The sequence below is a fragment of the Cherax quadricarinatus genome, chromosome 14 (genome assembly GCF_038502225.1).
Source record: "Cherax quadricarinatus isolate ZL_2023a chromosome 14, ASM3850222v1, whole genome shotgun sequence".
Taxonomy (NCBI): Eukaryota; Metazoa; Arthropoda; class Malacostraca; order Decapoda; family Parastacidae; genus Cherax; species Cherax quadricarinatus.
In genome coordinates, this window is record NC_091305.1 from 4,857,501 (window position 1) to 4,874,342 (window position 16,842).

At 38.1% G+C, this 16,842-nt stretch overlaps 1 protein-coding gene across 3 annotated transcripts in view; it reads right to left on the reverse strand.

Moving 5' to 3' along the window:
• The window catches only part of tmod (tropomodulin), a 175,468-nt gene extending 167,168 nt beyond the window's left edge, over nt 1-8,300 (reverse strand). For 2 of the 3 annotated variants that reach the window (XR_011391981.1, XM_070084775.1), the window contains exon 1: nt 8,207-8,300. Coding sequence is in view for 1 of the 3 variants with exons in the window: in XM_070084778.1 (XP_069940879.1) it covers nt 2,052-2,066 (15 nt within the window). In the remaining 2 variants the exon portion in view is untranslated. Of the gene's footprint in view, nt 1-2,051; nt 2,226-8,206 lie in introns of those variants that run through there. The other variant, XM_070084778.1, reaches the window with a different exon arrangement.
• Nucleotides 8,301-16,842: the final 8,542 nt, after the last annotated feature.

Genomic DNA, 16,842 nt, shown 5'->3' on the forward strand with positions numbered 1-16,842 from the left:
AACTCAAGTACTTTCACACTTCTCAGTGCGTCGTCAGGAGCTGTGCAATGTTGAAAGAGCAACAACAGGATAAGTAGGGTAAGTTTTCATACACATACTCCTAAAACTTACCCTACTTCTCCTGTTGTTGCTCTTGCAACATTGCACAGCTCCTGATGACGCACTGAGAAGTGTGAAAGTACTTGAGCTAAAGATTTCCAATCCCCGTGGTTTGTCTTGCATTGTTAAGATCGCCTGTCTGCGATTGTTTTGCATATATATGTATATAAGTTGAGTTTTTTACCCTTATATTATAGATTAAAATATCTTTGACACTAATGTCAAGGTTTCTTGATTACGGCCTTAATCGATGGCAATTAAACATAACAAACATCAACATCAGATTTAACATTTTTCAGTACATGAATTACCTAAAATATTTTCATTACTTCCTTATGGAGCATCCACACGTTTAAATTTTACAACCCTGTAAACAATAAAACAAATTTATTTTGTTGTTTGGAGGTCACGAGAGCGGAAAGGCCGAGAGATATCTGAAATGTCAATATACTGCATTTTATGGACATATTACTGATATCAAACAAATACCCCTGCATATTTAAATAATAATGCTGTCATGCCTCCTGCATATACTACTGCCAGCAAAATTAAAACATTACAGCTTAATGAAGTGGCAAAAATATAATGCAGAATCAATATATGATAAATATACTGTCGCTAGCATGCTCCAGCGACACCAGTTAATCACACAAATGCCATACAAACAAAACGTTAAGTCAGCCACTGAGCAAAATATGTTGCAGTTCAGAAACCAAGGGCAGTCATTGAACTAAACCAGAAGTGAGAAAAGTAATGCTAGACAGTCCTTTCCAGGGATTGGGGGGGGGGGGTTCCCTGGGGGGGTTCCCTGTTACTGGTAAGGGATCCTTGATTCAAGTAACTGAAATTACTCTCCCATTCATTGGATTAGATTTCACTTCCTTCAACAGGCGCCATCTAACATTCACGGGTTTACTGCTTTCCCATGAATATTATGAGTCACTGAATAATTATAATATTAATAATGAAGCATTAAAGCCACAATGGTACCTGGAGAACAGGAGGCAGTCAGGTTTCATCTCAAAAAAGGGAAAAGTGGCTTCAGGTCCTTGGATCAAAATGTCTTAACCATAATCAAGGATGGGTAGTAGCCACAGTAATGTAAGACGCTATAGCAGGTCTCAAACTTAAAATAGTCTATGAATGAGTGAGACAGCTTGAAAATAATGACTATGCCAAAAAACAGATCAGAATTGGGTGACTAGGGTGTGCAGAATATGTGGGATAAGAATTCTTAACTCTTGCCTTTCAACCGTTTCGGGCCTTTGTCAGAGGTCTTGAAAAGGGCAGGCAGTGGTTAAGAGGCCTCTAGTTATATATTCCTCTCCCTTGTGATTTTATAATACATACGTATATATATATATATATATATATATATATATATATATATATATATATATATATATATATATATATATATATATATATATATATATATTACACAATATACATGCATGCATTCGCATTAACACCCAGTTTTAGAAGGTAAAAGAATTCGACAGGACAGCATTGCGCAAAGTTCAGAATTTAAGGCAGTGAAAGAATAAAAACTGACATAAAGATGAGCAGTTAACGGAATCAAGTGAATGTGGCGAACGAGAGCTAAAGAATCAAATGCAAGTATCGAGCGATGCAGGAAAACGAAAAGAAACCTTTGAGCGAAACAAAACAACAACGAATCATAAACTACTGTGCACCGAGCGCGAGTAATAAAATAAAAGCGAATCAAATATATAGAAAACGAAGGTCCTGTGGATAGTTTCTCAGTCTAATATTATATGGAAAAGCCGTGGAACTGCAGGTAGCTGCCAAGAGGAAACTACAGAACTGAATATCCATAAATTTGGAGCAAATTTGCAACAGCCTATAAATAAAAAAAAATATATATAAAAGCTTTATATACAGCAGCCTAAAGCAAAAAAATAAAAGGCATCTAAGAAGGGTCGACGTACCTTGTTTGATTTCATGTCTGTATGTCTTTACAATTGCACAATATGTTGTCAGTCCTCTATTCTACATACGTAGGTACGATACTACGAAACTGATGACGCCACGCCAAAGAACCTGGTTTTCAATTGTGGTTCATTGTGCAAGTTTTGCAGTTTCTTTCTCGATATACAAACACCTGTTAGAAAGAGCTTGGTCCTCTGGTTTGATGCTGTAGATCGGATACACACCCACTTTTTAAGTTGGAGATTCTTAGAATTTTCCAACTGGATGAATTACGAACTGTGTAGTGCAATGTATATCGTCCTACAATATATATATATATATATATATATATATATATATATATATATATATATATATATATATATATATATATATATATATATATGCAAAAATCGCGAAGCGATACAAGACGCAAAACAACCACGGGGGGGGGGGAGGGGTAGTTGAATGATCGCTCTAGGCCTTTCGTGTTGCAATCAACACATCAGGATCTTGCAATATTTCAGAAGAGAGGAGGAATCCCAAGCAAATACGATCACAGGGAGCTCCTTCGCAAAGGTTCTCCCTGTGACCGTATTTGCCTGGACCTTCTCTTGTCTGCAACATTACAAGCTCCTGATGATATATGTTGACTGAAACACGAAAGGTCTAGAGCCATCATTCAACTCCTCATGGTTGATGCTATATATATAGATATATATATATATATAGGTATATATATATATATATATATATATATATATATATATATATATATATATATATATATATATATATATTATGTAATTCGTCGATAATGAATATTCTAATGGAAGAGATTAATGAGCGTCCTAGTTAGCTGGCCAGTTTGTACATCTTCCTTGGCTCTAGTATTACGTGTTGGGCAAAAATCTTTTTCTTTTTTTATCACAAGACAGTTGACTAACGCACCTTAGTACAAAGACTAAAATATTTTATAATATGGTATGGCTAAATTATCAGATTCATGATAATTGATTTGTTCGGTGAGGAAGAAAGCGACATTGAGCCCATCAATTATGGCCTATTAATAAAAATAGGCTGCTGTATGGCCCTCTTGGGTTTAGCACTTCCGAATAATAATATACTAATAAAGACTCATAAGCTCACGCGGAAACCACAACAATTGTATCTCCAGAACATATGTTGCGTCACAATTGCAAGAGCAATAACTGTTTTATGTTTGATGTAATAATTACAACTTATGGCGAAAGAGTAAGAGTTTAATCAGGATAATACAACTACTACAAAATCAAACGATAATATACTTAAAAAAATCTTATTGCTACTAACTAAAATTAAACAAGAAAAAATAATTGGTATTAAATATATAATCGAATTTCATGAATGAAAATAGTCACTGAAAAAAAAAAGAAAGTAATGAGTTAGCATTTCAACTACGAATAATAGACAACAGATAATGAGAGAGAGAGAGAGAGAGAGAGAGAGAGAGAGAGAGAGAGAGAGAGAGAGAGAGAGAGAGAGAGAGAGAGAGAGAGAGAGAGAGAGAGAGAGAGAGAGAGAGAGAGAGAGAGAGAGAGAGAGAGAGAGAGAGAGAGAGAGAGAGAGAGAGAGAGAGAGAGAGAGAGAGAGAGAGGGAGAGGAAGAGAGAGAGAGGAAGAGATTGGGGAAAGAGGGGGAGGGTAAAATTGTGAAAGGAGGAAAACGCAGAAAAACTAATGAGCGGGAGAGGGGGTTGACGCAAGTAAGTGATTCAGAGAAGTGCTGATGTGAATGAATACGCCAGAGGCGAGCCAAATCAATGTTCAGATCAAGGTTAACTGACACAACGAAGGGACGGCGAACTATGTAAAAAGAGACGTACAAAACTACTGAGGCTCCATCATGAGCCTTGAAAACATACAGACAAGAAATCGTAGTACGGCAGTGTGGTTGATTGCTTGGCTAATTGAGGCTTAAATCCTATTGACCTACAAAGGTCATTAAGGATATATGGCACCTGTTTACCACCAGTCAAATAAACTCTCAGTGCATATACGCTAAATGATATACACCTATCAGTATATATAAGTGAAGATGTACTCGAATAAATTTTTGAAAATCTATGAAACTGAAAATTCTTAGGGAAATCATAGTAAAGAAAGCTAAACTTTGAAGGTAGCTTGTATTGTCAGAGATAATGCTAAAGATAAAAATAACTTAGAGCAATAGGTTAAAATCAAGATGCATATTTTCGTTTTTTTTTAACATATGTATCGATATATAAGTTTGGTAAAGTTTGTATTGTGAAAATGATTCTTTCAAATATATCCTTTATCCTTCCTGTTTTATGGAAAACTCGGTTTTGCTTGCTGATTGTGAATAACCTGCATTGATCTGGGCTTGAGACGAACGATTTTAATTTCAACATACAAAACAAATGCCAAAAGATGTACAGTTATAAGAAAAAAAACTACACAGACTAGAAACAAGTGATACATAAATAATGATTAAAGACGTTTAATTACTTTAATTACAAGAGAAAAATGTATACGAACCCAGACTTTGGAAATTTGGTGGCACCCACAGATTATTAGTTCATAATAGACAAATATGGTACCCAGAGAGGTGTAATAAACGATGGTCAATACCATAAACGAAACTACAGACTCGTATATGCAGTACAATAGATTAGTGTTGAAAAGGGCCTAATATGTAGGCCCTTTTCAACATTAAGTAAACAGAGTATAACAGGCTGAAATATGTAGCACTTACTTTGTTTACTATCTTCAATGTGGACTCATTCGTGTTAAGAAATATTATATCAGAAGTTTGTTATGGAGAAATAAATTTTTGAAATTACCAACTGGTAATATAACCAGGTCCTAAGACTAAAATGCTTATGAAGGACCCTTTATTATTATTATTATTATTATTATTATTATTATTATTATTATTATTATTATTATTATTATTATATTAAAACAGACGGGTGATATTTTATCGGTCTTTAATTATAAGAAATTTTTATCTTCTGTTGAAGGACTGATTGCTTTAAAATGCTTTAGTAATTTATTATGATATCAGATTTATCTTCCTTAAAGATTTTAATTTTCCAACAAGCACCTTTCCCATATTAATATAAGTTATAATTTTGCAGAATTATCAAAGTAACCCAAGAAGATTTATATAAGCATAAAGTGATAACTAATTATGACAGCTCTTTCTTGTCATGGGAATAATATTAAAGAAAAGTTATACCCCAAATTACGCTTAATAGCATCAACAAAAGTTCGTATATTGCTATTGTTTACAAATATGAGTTGACAGTCCAGTGATGTATATTGAGAGAGAGAAGCTATTGAAATATGAACATATTAAAAACGGAATATAATTTGCTAGTACAGTACTTGCAGTTTAATCTATGATAACTTAAAAGATTACAGGAATGTACTTAAAATACGGGCGGTGAATGAAAATAGCATGGAGTTAGGGTAGGTAAGGGAAAGATGTATCTACGTGTAGAATAGCAGAACTATATTATATAACTTACTGCTTTAACTATGTGAAATGGCCAAAGCTGAATAATGAGAAAACAATTTAATTAATCATTAAACAATTTACATAAAAGAGGCAGTTCGATGGTTGTTGAGAACTCCCCAAAGTTTTACATACAACTTGAGTAGCTAAATGGTTATATCTTACGGGATTGGAATAGTATACATTTAATAGATTGTAATAAGAAGTACATCTGGATGAGAAATGAAGCATTAGATGTGTAAGTGAAGTGTTTTATTCTAGAAGTTTTGCCACTTACATATGCGCTTATATATATATATATATATATATATATATATATATATATATATATATATATATATATATATATATATATATATATATATCAGTATTATCATTCAGTTAAGTGATAACACTAAGCTTGGTTAAGTCTCATTTGCGAGATTCCGGCAACTGATATTGTAAAATATATTGCATGGCATAAAACAATAATTTAAGAGCATGAATAAGCTGTGTTGAACATTGTAAAACTAAGTGGGAGAACTAAGGTTTTGAACTAAATAACTAAGATGTATGAGACGTTAATCAATGGTTTAAATAGAGTATTCCAGCACACTGGCTCATTTCTGCATGGTTTAAAGGGAAGATATAAACATAGTAAGCAGCTTAATTAATTGCAAAAAGAAAAAAATACAGTACAAAGGGTGTGCAAAGAGAAGCATAAAATATGTTTATTATCCTGCTTTTTCTTATTAATCTCTAAAATCCATAGATAAAACTAACGCGTAAGCAGATGATGTCAGGTGGTATAAAATACCAATGAGACAATTAACTGTAATGAGATATTTAATGTTTAAGTGGTAAAACTAGGTGCGTATTTTTATTTAAGAAGTAAATTTAACTCGGTTTGAACAGCATGACTGTACTGGAACATTTTGCAATAATTATTTTTATATTATATTTATTATAGCTAATTGATAAATGTAGTATTCGCTTGCGTTACAGCGAGTTACTAAATATTAAAGTATTTATAATGCATGTTAAGTTACATTGGTACAGTTGCTTGAGTGTATGGTACAGTATGTTTATGTGTAGTCTACATGTGTGTGCTATACCGTATATGATATGAAAACTACTATTAACAAAGAACTTGTATCCTTGTGCAACGTCACATAAACTCTTTAGTTAGAACGATCAAGGACGACCCATCCATTACCAACGAGACCTGACCACAAGAGCGGATTGACTAGCAAAGCTTTTTCTGTGAATATTATTACAGACTTGGGTGTGAATTATCATTTCCAAACTTCAGTTTGTTAGTAGGCCAATTTATTTTGAACACGGACAACTGGCGCCTAAGGCAGTGGTTATCTCTGCAAAACGCTAGCCAATTCACACTTCCCGAGTCAGGTCACTGATAAGATAAGATAAGATAAGATTTCGTTCGGATTTTTAACCCCGGAGGGTTAGCCACCCAGGATAACCCAAGAAAGTCAGTGCGTCATCGAGGACTGTCTAACTTATTTCCATTGGGGTCCTTAATCTTGTCCCCCAGGATGCGACCCACACCAGTCGACTAACACCCAGGTACCTATTTGCTGCTAGGTGAACAGGACAACAGGTGTAAGGAAACGTGTCGAAATGTTTCCACCCGCCGGGAATCGAACCCAGGCTCTCCGTGTGTGAAGCGGGAGCTTTAGCCACCAGGCCACCGGGTCACCAATGGTTAGGTCACACCTCACCTTGGTGACAGTTACTCGCTCCTTGCTCATTCCAGCTGAAGTATCCATGCGAGGTGGTACAGTGAAATTGGTTGTAAGAGTTTGTTAATATTAGTTGTACTATCATACACTTTCACGTTATTGTGAAATCGTCAGTGTATGAGTATACATGTGTATGATAGTGTACATGTGTATGATAGTGTACATGTGTATGATGGTGTACATATATGTTATAGTGTAAATGTGTATATTAGTGTGCATATGTATGTTTGTATTCATTTTAATATAATGTACATGTCTAGTGTTGCACTGCATGTTAGTTACAGTGTACATATGTATACTACACTGCACATATGTATAGTAGAGTACATTAGTGTGCACATGAGTGTGTATATGAGTGTGTGGTACAGCGTTGGCTCCAGATGTCACCGGTGAGAAAACTTTCCGGGGATCTAAGTTTAGGGCGTGTCGCTGGCATCGAGTAGCCTCGTTACCAAACTTTCTAAATTTCGACTTTGCCTAGACTGAGATTTTAAGTGTAATTCATCCTGCAGCCTCTCACACCTCAGTTTGTATCTATCATCCCGACGAGAGTACGAGTGGAGGCTCTTGAAGTATAGAGAACTCTGAAACCTCGCACTGAGGCTTTCATATTTCTGGTGTTTGCATACAGCTAGAGCTGAGTGCTGCTTCTGCTTCAGTGTTAATGTTCGGTGGTGCTGAGTGATCGACATTTCAAATGTTTTCTTACTTCCATTCGATATCCGCTTAGATTTCATTGCTAACCAGTCTTTGTTGTTTACGATTTGAGTATCACAAAATGGACTGCTGGTTCAATTCCAGGCACTATTTCCGCGCACTGCTGGACACCGTCTCTGGTCAATTCCAAAAGTTTCCAGGAAGTTTCACGCGGAAAAGTATTTTCTGTTGAATTGGTATTATTCACAGTATACTACTTTTGTCGAGTTGTTTAGCGATCACTGATAAGACACAACACCGAGAAGGGACACCGGAGTTCCCTTCCACGAGGATGCTGAAGAGGGAATGAACTTGCCCATATGAGATTTTCTTCCTGCTACCACCCACTTTCCCACCCCCTTCCCCCTTTTGGTGGTCTTCCCTATACCCCTGCTACAGCCCCCTCCCCCAACCTATCATCCCCCCCTTCCACCCATGCCATAAACGCCTCGGGCACAATCTCCATGCCCGAGTAAACATGTAAAAAAAAACAATCATCGTTCATTGTTGAAGGTGTCATTCACCGAATGTTTAAGAATATATGAAAAGCTCAAAATATATTGTTGGTATTATGATGAAAACCAAACAGCATTAACTAAACGTTAAATTTAGAAAATTAATATTCTCAACGAAATCTGTGTAGAGGGTTGCAGCTGGTTGGGGTTCGCCCTGGGCTCCGCCACCTGCCCCTCACATTTCGGCTCTTTACCCCATCTCCCCACCTTGGCACCCCTTCACCCCCTCATTGGCACCCCCATCTCCCCCTTTGGCACCATGCGCGCGCAATGCCCCACATTGCCCCGCCCACTTCTCTCCCTGAACCCCAATTTTGGTGTTCTTCTCCCACTGTTGTTGCTGCTCTGTCGTTCACTGTCAATAATTTCTCACTGCATCGCCCCACGCTCTTTTCAAGGATTGTTGGATTTACATAAAAGTTACCTCATTGACCGATTTCTATTGTGTTCGCATGTCCCTACCCACCACGGTGCCCATCCTGCTGTTAATATAATCATCTGTTTCCATACAGTTAGGAAAGGCACCAATTACTTTCAGTCATCTTACTTCCTGTATATGGACACTGTGATAATTAATTTTCGTTATTTACTTCTTTAAATGTGCATAAACTACAATTATTTTTAGCCAGCTTAATGTGCATCAAGAAAACTTTTGTGAATACACAAACACACACACTCGGGGCCAGGAGCTGTGAATAGACCCCTGCAACTACAACTAGGTGAGTACACGACCCATGCAATCACATATAGGTGAGTACACAGCACCAGCATGAAACCCCCACCTGAAAAAGCATGTTAAGAAACTAAGACAATACAGAAGTGTTCAACAAGGCTTGTTTCTGAGATAAAAGTCATTAACTAGGCCTAAGAAGAGGCTAACGGAACTGCTCCTCATAACACTGGATGACAGAAGAGCCGGGGGAAGGGGGACATGATAACATACAAAATACCGAGAGGAATTGATAAGGTGCCCTAAGTACACTATGGAGGAGGAGCTTGGACATGGGTGAAATTCCACAGTCACTTAAAACAACGGATATAGCCCCACTCCATAAAGGTGGCAGCAAAGCATTAGCTAAGAACTATAGACCAATAGCTCTGACGTCCCACATCATAAAAATCTTTGAAAGAGTGCTAAGAAGCAGGATTGCAAATCACCTGGATTCCCAAAATCTGCACAATCCAGGGCAACATGGGTTCAGGGCAGGTTGCTCCTGCCTCTCACAACTACTGGATCACTATGACATGGCCTTGGATGCACTGGAAGAAAATCAGAATGCAGATGTAATATACACAGACTTTGCAAAAGCATTTGACAAATGCGATCATGGCGTGATAGCCCATAAAATACGTGCTAAAGGAATAACTGGGAAAGTGGGGAGATGGATCTTCAACTTCCTAACAAATCGAACACAAAGAGTAGTGGTCAATAGAGTTAAATCGGAGGCTGCCATAGTGAAGAGCTCTGTTCCACAAGGCACAGTACTCGCCCCCATCTTATTCCTTATCCTCACATCAGACATAAACAGAGATATACACCACAGCACCGTATCATCCTTTGCGGATGATACTAGGATCTGCATGAGGCTGTCATCTGCTGAGGACGCGGTTAACCTCCAAGAAGATATAAACAAAGTTTTCCAGTGGGCAACGGTAAACAATATGATGTTCAATGAGGACAAATTCCAACTACTCCGTTATGGAAAACTGGAGGAGAAAATAACTAGAACAGAGTATACTACTGACTCCGGCCACACAATAGAGCGGAAAAATAATGTAAGGAACCTGGGAGTAGTAATGTCTGAGGATCTCACTTTCAAGGATCACAACAGTGCCACGATCGCACGTGCAAAGAAAATGATAGGATGGATAATGAGAACTTTCAAAACGAGAGATGCCAAGCCCATGATGATCCTTTTCAAATCACTTGTTCTCTCTAGGCTGGAATACTGCTGTACATTAACATCTCCATACAAAGCAGGTGAAATCGCAGATCTAGAGAGTGTACAGAGATCCTTTACTGCACGTATAAGTTCTGTCAAGCACATTAACTACTGGGAACGCTTGGAAGCACTTGACTTGTACTCGTTGGAACGCAGGAGGGAGAGATATATCATAATCTACACTTGGAAAATCTTGGAAAGAATGGTCCCAAATCTGCACACAGAAATCACTCCCTACGAAAGTAAAAGACTGGGCAGGCGATGCAAAATGCCGCCAATAAAAAGTAGGGGCGCCATTGGTACACTAAGAGAAAACACCATAAGTGTCCGGGGCCCAAAACTGTTCAACAGCCTCCCATCAAGCATTAGGGGAATTGCCAATAAACCCCTGGCTGCCTTCAAGAGAGAGCTGGACAGATACCTAAAGTCAGTGCCGGATCAGCCGGGCTGTGGCTCGTACGTCGGACTGCGTGCGGCCAGCAGTAACATCCTAGTTGATCAGGCCCTGATCCATCGGGAGGCCTGGTCATGGACCGGGCCGCGGGGGCGTTGATCCCCGGAATAACCTCCAGGTAACCTCCAGGTAGGTAGAAGCGGACAGGCTGTTGAGGCGAGAAATGGGAACTCTGGGACCCGTTGCAGAGAAGAGCCACAGAAGAGTTAAAAAAATATTTCTTCAGTCACAGAGTGGTCGGAAAGTGGAATGATCTTGGTGAGGATGTGGCGGGGGCAGAGGTCCATACAAAGTTTTAAGAGCTGGTACGACCAGGCTAAGAGGAAGTAAATCAGAAGAGTGGCAAGTTAAGAGGCAGGGTCAGGATTTAAGAATCCATCCTACAACCACACACTGTATATATGATTTCGAGATAATGAACGTCTGGTACACTGCTGGACCTGCTACCTGTGAGGGATTTTATTTTTATATATATATATATATATATATATATATATATATATATATATATATATATATATATATATATATATATATATATATATACAATATGCAAAACAACCACTGTGAAAGAGTAGTGAAATTCCAAGCGCTTTCGTGACTACTCACATTGTCAAATAACTATGAAAGTAATACATCAAAGGAAGGCAATTAAAGGGCTTAGACCACACCTCACAGTCAACTCCCACAACAAAGAAACGCCTGACGCGCGACAATACAGGACTCATAAGAAAAGAGGAACACTGCAGTAGGTCCGCTGGTCCAACTAGACAGGTCCTCACGACATCCCACTAACAAATTATTCTACCCAAGAAATAAGCTTTATTATTTGTCCAATGTATTATTAAACTCTAACCAAATTTTATTAATTATAAATGAATCTAATTTATATAAACCTAAGGAAATATTCATTTTATTTTCAAAACTGCTTTTTATGAAACAAGATTCAATTATATTTCTGTCAACCATGGACTTGCTTGATACAACTTTCTCAACTTTTTGAAAATCAATTGGATGGTTAAAATCTCTCACATGAATAAATAGAGCATTGGAATCTTGTCCAGTTCTAATGCTATATTTATGTTGTTTTAATCTAAGTTCGAGATTTTTACCAGTTTGACCGTAATAAATTTTGGAATTTCTCTATTCTTTCACAGTGGTTGTTTTGCATATTCTGAAATCAGCTGTTTACTGTGATCTTTTTGCATATATATATATATATATATATATATATATATATATATATATATATATATATATATATATATCTATATATATATGTTGCAAGTGTATGGTGTAGGAGGTAGGTTACTGAAAGCAGTGAAGAGTTTTTACGAGGATAGTGAGGCTCAAGTTAGAGTATGTAGGAAAGAGGGAAATTTTTTCCCAGTAAAAGTAGGCCTTAGACAAGGATGTGTGATGTCACCGTGGTTGTTTAATATATTTATAGATGGGGTTGTAAGAGAAGTAAATGCGAGGGTCTTGGCAAGAGGCGTGGAGTTAAAAGATAAAGAATCACACACAAAGTGGGAGTTGTCACAGCTGCTCTTTGCTGATGACACTGTGCTCTTGGGAGATTCTGAAGAGAAGTTGCAGAGATTGGTGGATGAATTTGGTAGGGTGTGCAAAAGAAGAAAATTAAAGGTGAATACAGGAAAGAGTAAGGTTATGAGAATAACAAAAAGATTAGGTGATGAAAGATTGAATATCAGATTGGAGGGAGAGAGTATGGAGGAGGTGAACGTATTCAGATATTTGGGAGTGGACGTGTCAGCGGATGGGTCTATGAAAGATGAGGTGAATCATAGAATTGATGAGGGAAAAAGAGTGAGTGGTGCACTTAGGAGTCTGTGGAGACAAAGAACTTTGTCCTTGGAGGCAAAGAGGGGAATGTATGAGAGTATAGTTTTACCAACGCTCTTATATGGGTGTGAAGCGTGGGTGATGAATGTTGCAGCGAGGAGAAGGCTGGAGGCAGTGGAGATGTCATGTCTGAGGGCAATGTGTGGTGTGAATATAATGCAGAGAATTCGTAGTTTGGAAGTTAGGAGGAGGTGCGGGATTACCAAAACTGTTGTCCAGAGGGCTGAGGAAGGGTTGTTGAGGTGGTTCGGACATGTAGAGAGAATGGAGCGAAACAGAATGACTTCAAGAGTGTATCAGTCTGTAGTGGAAGGAAGGCGGGGTAGGGGTCGGCCTAGGAAGGGTTGGAGGGAGGGGGTAAAGGAGGTTTTGTGTGCGAGGGGCTTGGACTTCCAGCAGGCATGCGTGAGCGTGTTTGATAGGAGTGAATGGAGACAAATGGTTTTTAATACTTGACGTGCTGTTGGAGTGTGAGCAAAGTAACATTTATGAAGGGATTCAGGGAAACCGGCAGGCCGGACTTGAGTCCTGGAGATGGGAAGTACAGTGCCTGCACTCTGAAGGAGGGGTGTTAATGTTGCAGTTTAAAAACTGTAGTGTAAAGCACCCTTCTGGCAAGACAGTGATGGAGTGAATGATGGTGAAAGTTTTTCTTTTTCGGGCCACCCTGCCTTGGTGGGAATCGGCCAGTGTGATAATAAAATATGATAATATATATATATATATATATATATATATATATATATATATATATATATATATATATATATATATATATATATATATATATATAAAATATAGGGAGGTACCACCTCTAGAACTGTCATAGGGACCCTCATCCTCAGAGAAAAGAATAAACTTGCTACAGGGAAAACTCAAGGTTTTCCCTGAAGCTGCTTGAGAATTTTCTCCTACCACCCCATATATTTCAAGTATGTTTTATTTAAAGACAAAAATACATTGGCGAAACATTCACAAAAATACAACAGAAAGTAAAACAACATAGGTAACTCAGAGCTACATCTCGAATACTTCGTCCAGCTCCCCTGCAGTGGGCCGCGTGCCCAGAATGCTGCAGGCATTTCCTCTCTGGATCGCAACACTGAGTCTCTGAAAGAGAAAGCTGGTCGCCCTGTGGTCCTTGATTTCTATGATGAGCTTTTCACCCAGCTCTTTGAGGAACTTTAGAGCACACTTGCCCCATGCTCCCAGGGTCTCCGACCCTATTGGAATGAAGTTATAGCAAGGGGAAAGGTCTTCATATTTTCGGATCTTCTGGGTCTCCCTGTGGCTGGCAGCTCCAACCCCTTCCACTACGGAGTATGGCAAGTAGGTGTCTGCCAATGTGGCAGCACAGGTGTAGTCCCAGGCAATCTGCTTTCCATCCTTCCAGGGTAGCATAGTGGCTCCATCAGGACGCTTTTGACTTCCATCAGACCTCTGTACTTGGGGTTCCCGTTGAGCTGGGCAACGGGCTGTGGCGAGGCTTCTCTTTATGATGTCATTGAACTCCTCATGTCTGGCATACTTCCCTTCTGCTGTGTGACACACAAGACCATGAAGTCTGAATTGATCAGCTGCCGCCCTGCCGCAAATACACCTATGTTCGGTGAGGATGGGGGCGGCTAGGCGAAGAGCAACACCAATCGCACCTTTCAAGGCAGGTGAAATTGCTGACCTAGAAAATGTACAGAGAACCTTCACGGCGCGCATAACGGAGATAAAACACCTCAATTACTGGGAGCGCTTGAGGTTCCTAAACCTGTATTCCCTGGAACGCAGGCGGGAGAGATACATGATTATATACACCTGGAAAATCCTAGAGGGACTAATACCGAACTTGCACACGAAAATCACTCACTACGAAAGCAAAAGACTTGGGGGGGATGTTGCATCGTCTGCCAATGAAAAGCAGGGGTGTCACTAGCACGTTAAGAGACCATACAATAAGTGTCAGGGGCCCGAGACTGTTCAACTGCCTCCCAGCATAGATAAGGGGGATTACCAACAGACCCCTGGCAGTCTTCAAGCTGGCACTGGACAAGCACCTAAAGTCGGTTTCTGACCAGCCGGGCTGTGGCTCGTACGTTGGTTTGCGTGCAGCCAGCAGCAACAGCTTGGTTGATCAGGCTCTGATCCACCAGGAGGCCTGGTCACAGACCGGGCCGCGGGGGCGTTGACCCCCGGAACTCTCTCCAGGTAAACTCCAGGTAATCCGAATGGCCTGTGGGTCGAGACGGGTGCCCAGGGAGGAATTGGGAACAGCTAACAGGAAATCTCCTGTGCTGTGCCTTCACTGCCATATATATATATATATATATATATATATATATATATATATATATATATATATATATATATATATATATATATATATATATATATATATATATATATATATATATATGTCGTGCCGAATAGGCAGAACTTGCGATCTTGGCTTAAATAGCAACGTTCATCTTGCCATATAGGACAAGCGAAAATTTGTGTATGCAATAATTTCGCCAAAATCATTCTGAACCTAACGAAAAAAAATATATTTCACTGTGTTTGTTTAGTATTAAATTATTGTAAGCAAATCTAAAATATATTTAGTTGGGTTAGGCTAAAATAAATTGTTCTTGTTATAATAAGGTTAGGTAAGTTTTCTAAGATTCTTTTGGTGCAAAATTAAAAATTTTTACATTAACATTAATCAAAAAAATATATCTTTAAACTTCTAAGAGAAAATTTTAGAAAGGACTTAATTTTAAATGAGTTCTTGCTAATTGACCAGTTTTACATATTCGGCACGACATATATATATATATATATATATATATATATATATATATATATATATATATATATATATATATATATATATATATATATATATATATATATATATATATATGTCGTGCCGAATAGGCAGAGCTTGCGATCTTGGCTTAAATAGCAATGCTCATCTTGCCATATAAGACAAGCGAAAATTTGTGTATGCAATAATTTCGCCAAAATCATTCTGAACCTAACGAAAAAAATATATTTCGCTGTGTTTGTTTAGTATTAAATTATTGTAAACAAACCTAAAATATATTTAGTTGGGTTAGGCTAAAATAAATTGTTCTTGTTATAATAAGGTTAGGTAGGTTTTCTAAGATTCTTTTGGTGCAAAATTAAAAAATTTTACATTAACATTAATGAAAAAAATATATCTTTAAACGTATAAGAGAAAATTTTAGAAAGAACTTAATTTTAAATGAGTTCTTGCTAATTGACCAGTTTTACATATTCGGCACGACATATATATATATATATATATATATATATATATATATATATATATATATATATATATATATATATATATATATATATATATATATATATATATATATATATACCATTTCTCTTCTGTATAGCAGTTAGGGAAATCACAGTCAGACTGACCAGCGAGCTAAACATCTGGTTCCTAGATGATGGCACACTAGCAGGTACAAAAGAGTCCCTCCTACATGACCTTACACAGGTAATGACACGGGGACAGGAAATGGGTCTCATCCTGAATCCATCCAAATGTGAAATCATCTCAGTCAGTCAACAAGTGATAAATGCAGTGAGATCAAAACTACCAGGAGCAGCAGTCATTGCCCCCCACAAATAGTGTCTTGCTAGGAGCACCTCTAGGAAGCAATGCCATTGACACAATTCTCAGGAAGAAATTGGAAGAGTTAAGGAGAATGGAACAACGAATAGGCAATCTAGACACCCACGATGCCTTGTACCTTCTCACAAAGTGCTTGAGTCTGCCTAGGTTGACATATTTCCTAAGATGTGCACCTTCATATGATAACCCTATACTGCACGAATATGACAGTATTCTGAGGCAGATTTTTACGAAAGTACTTAACCTTACTCTAGAAGACGGGCAGTGGAACCAAGCTACACTTCCAGTCAGACTAGGAGGCATTGATGTCCGCAAGTCATCACAGATTGCGTTACCTGCTTTTCTGTCCTCGTGTATTGCATCCAGAGAGCTTGTAGCAGCGATTCTCCCTGAACATCTTAGGGACAAGATAGGAGTCCAGGACCAAAAA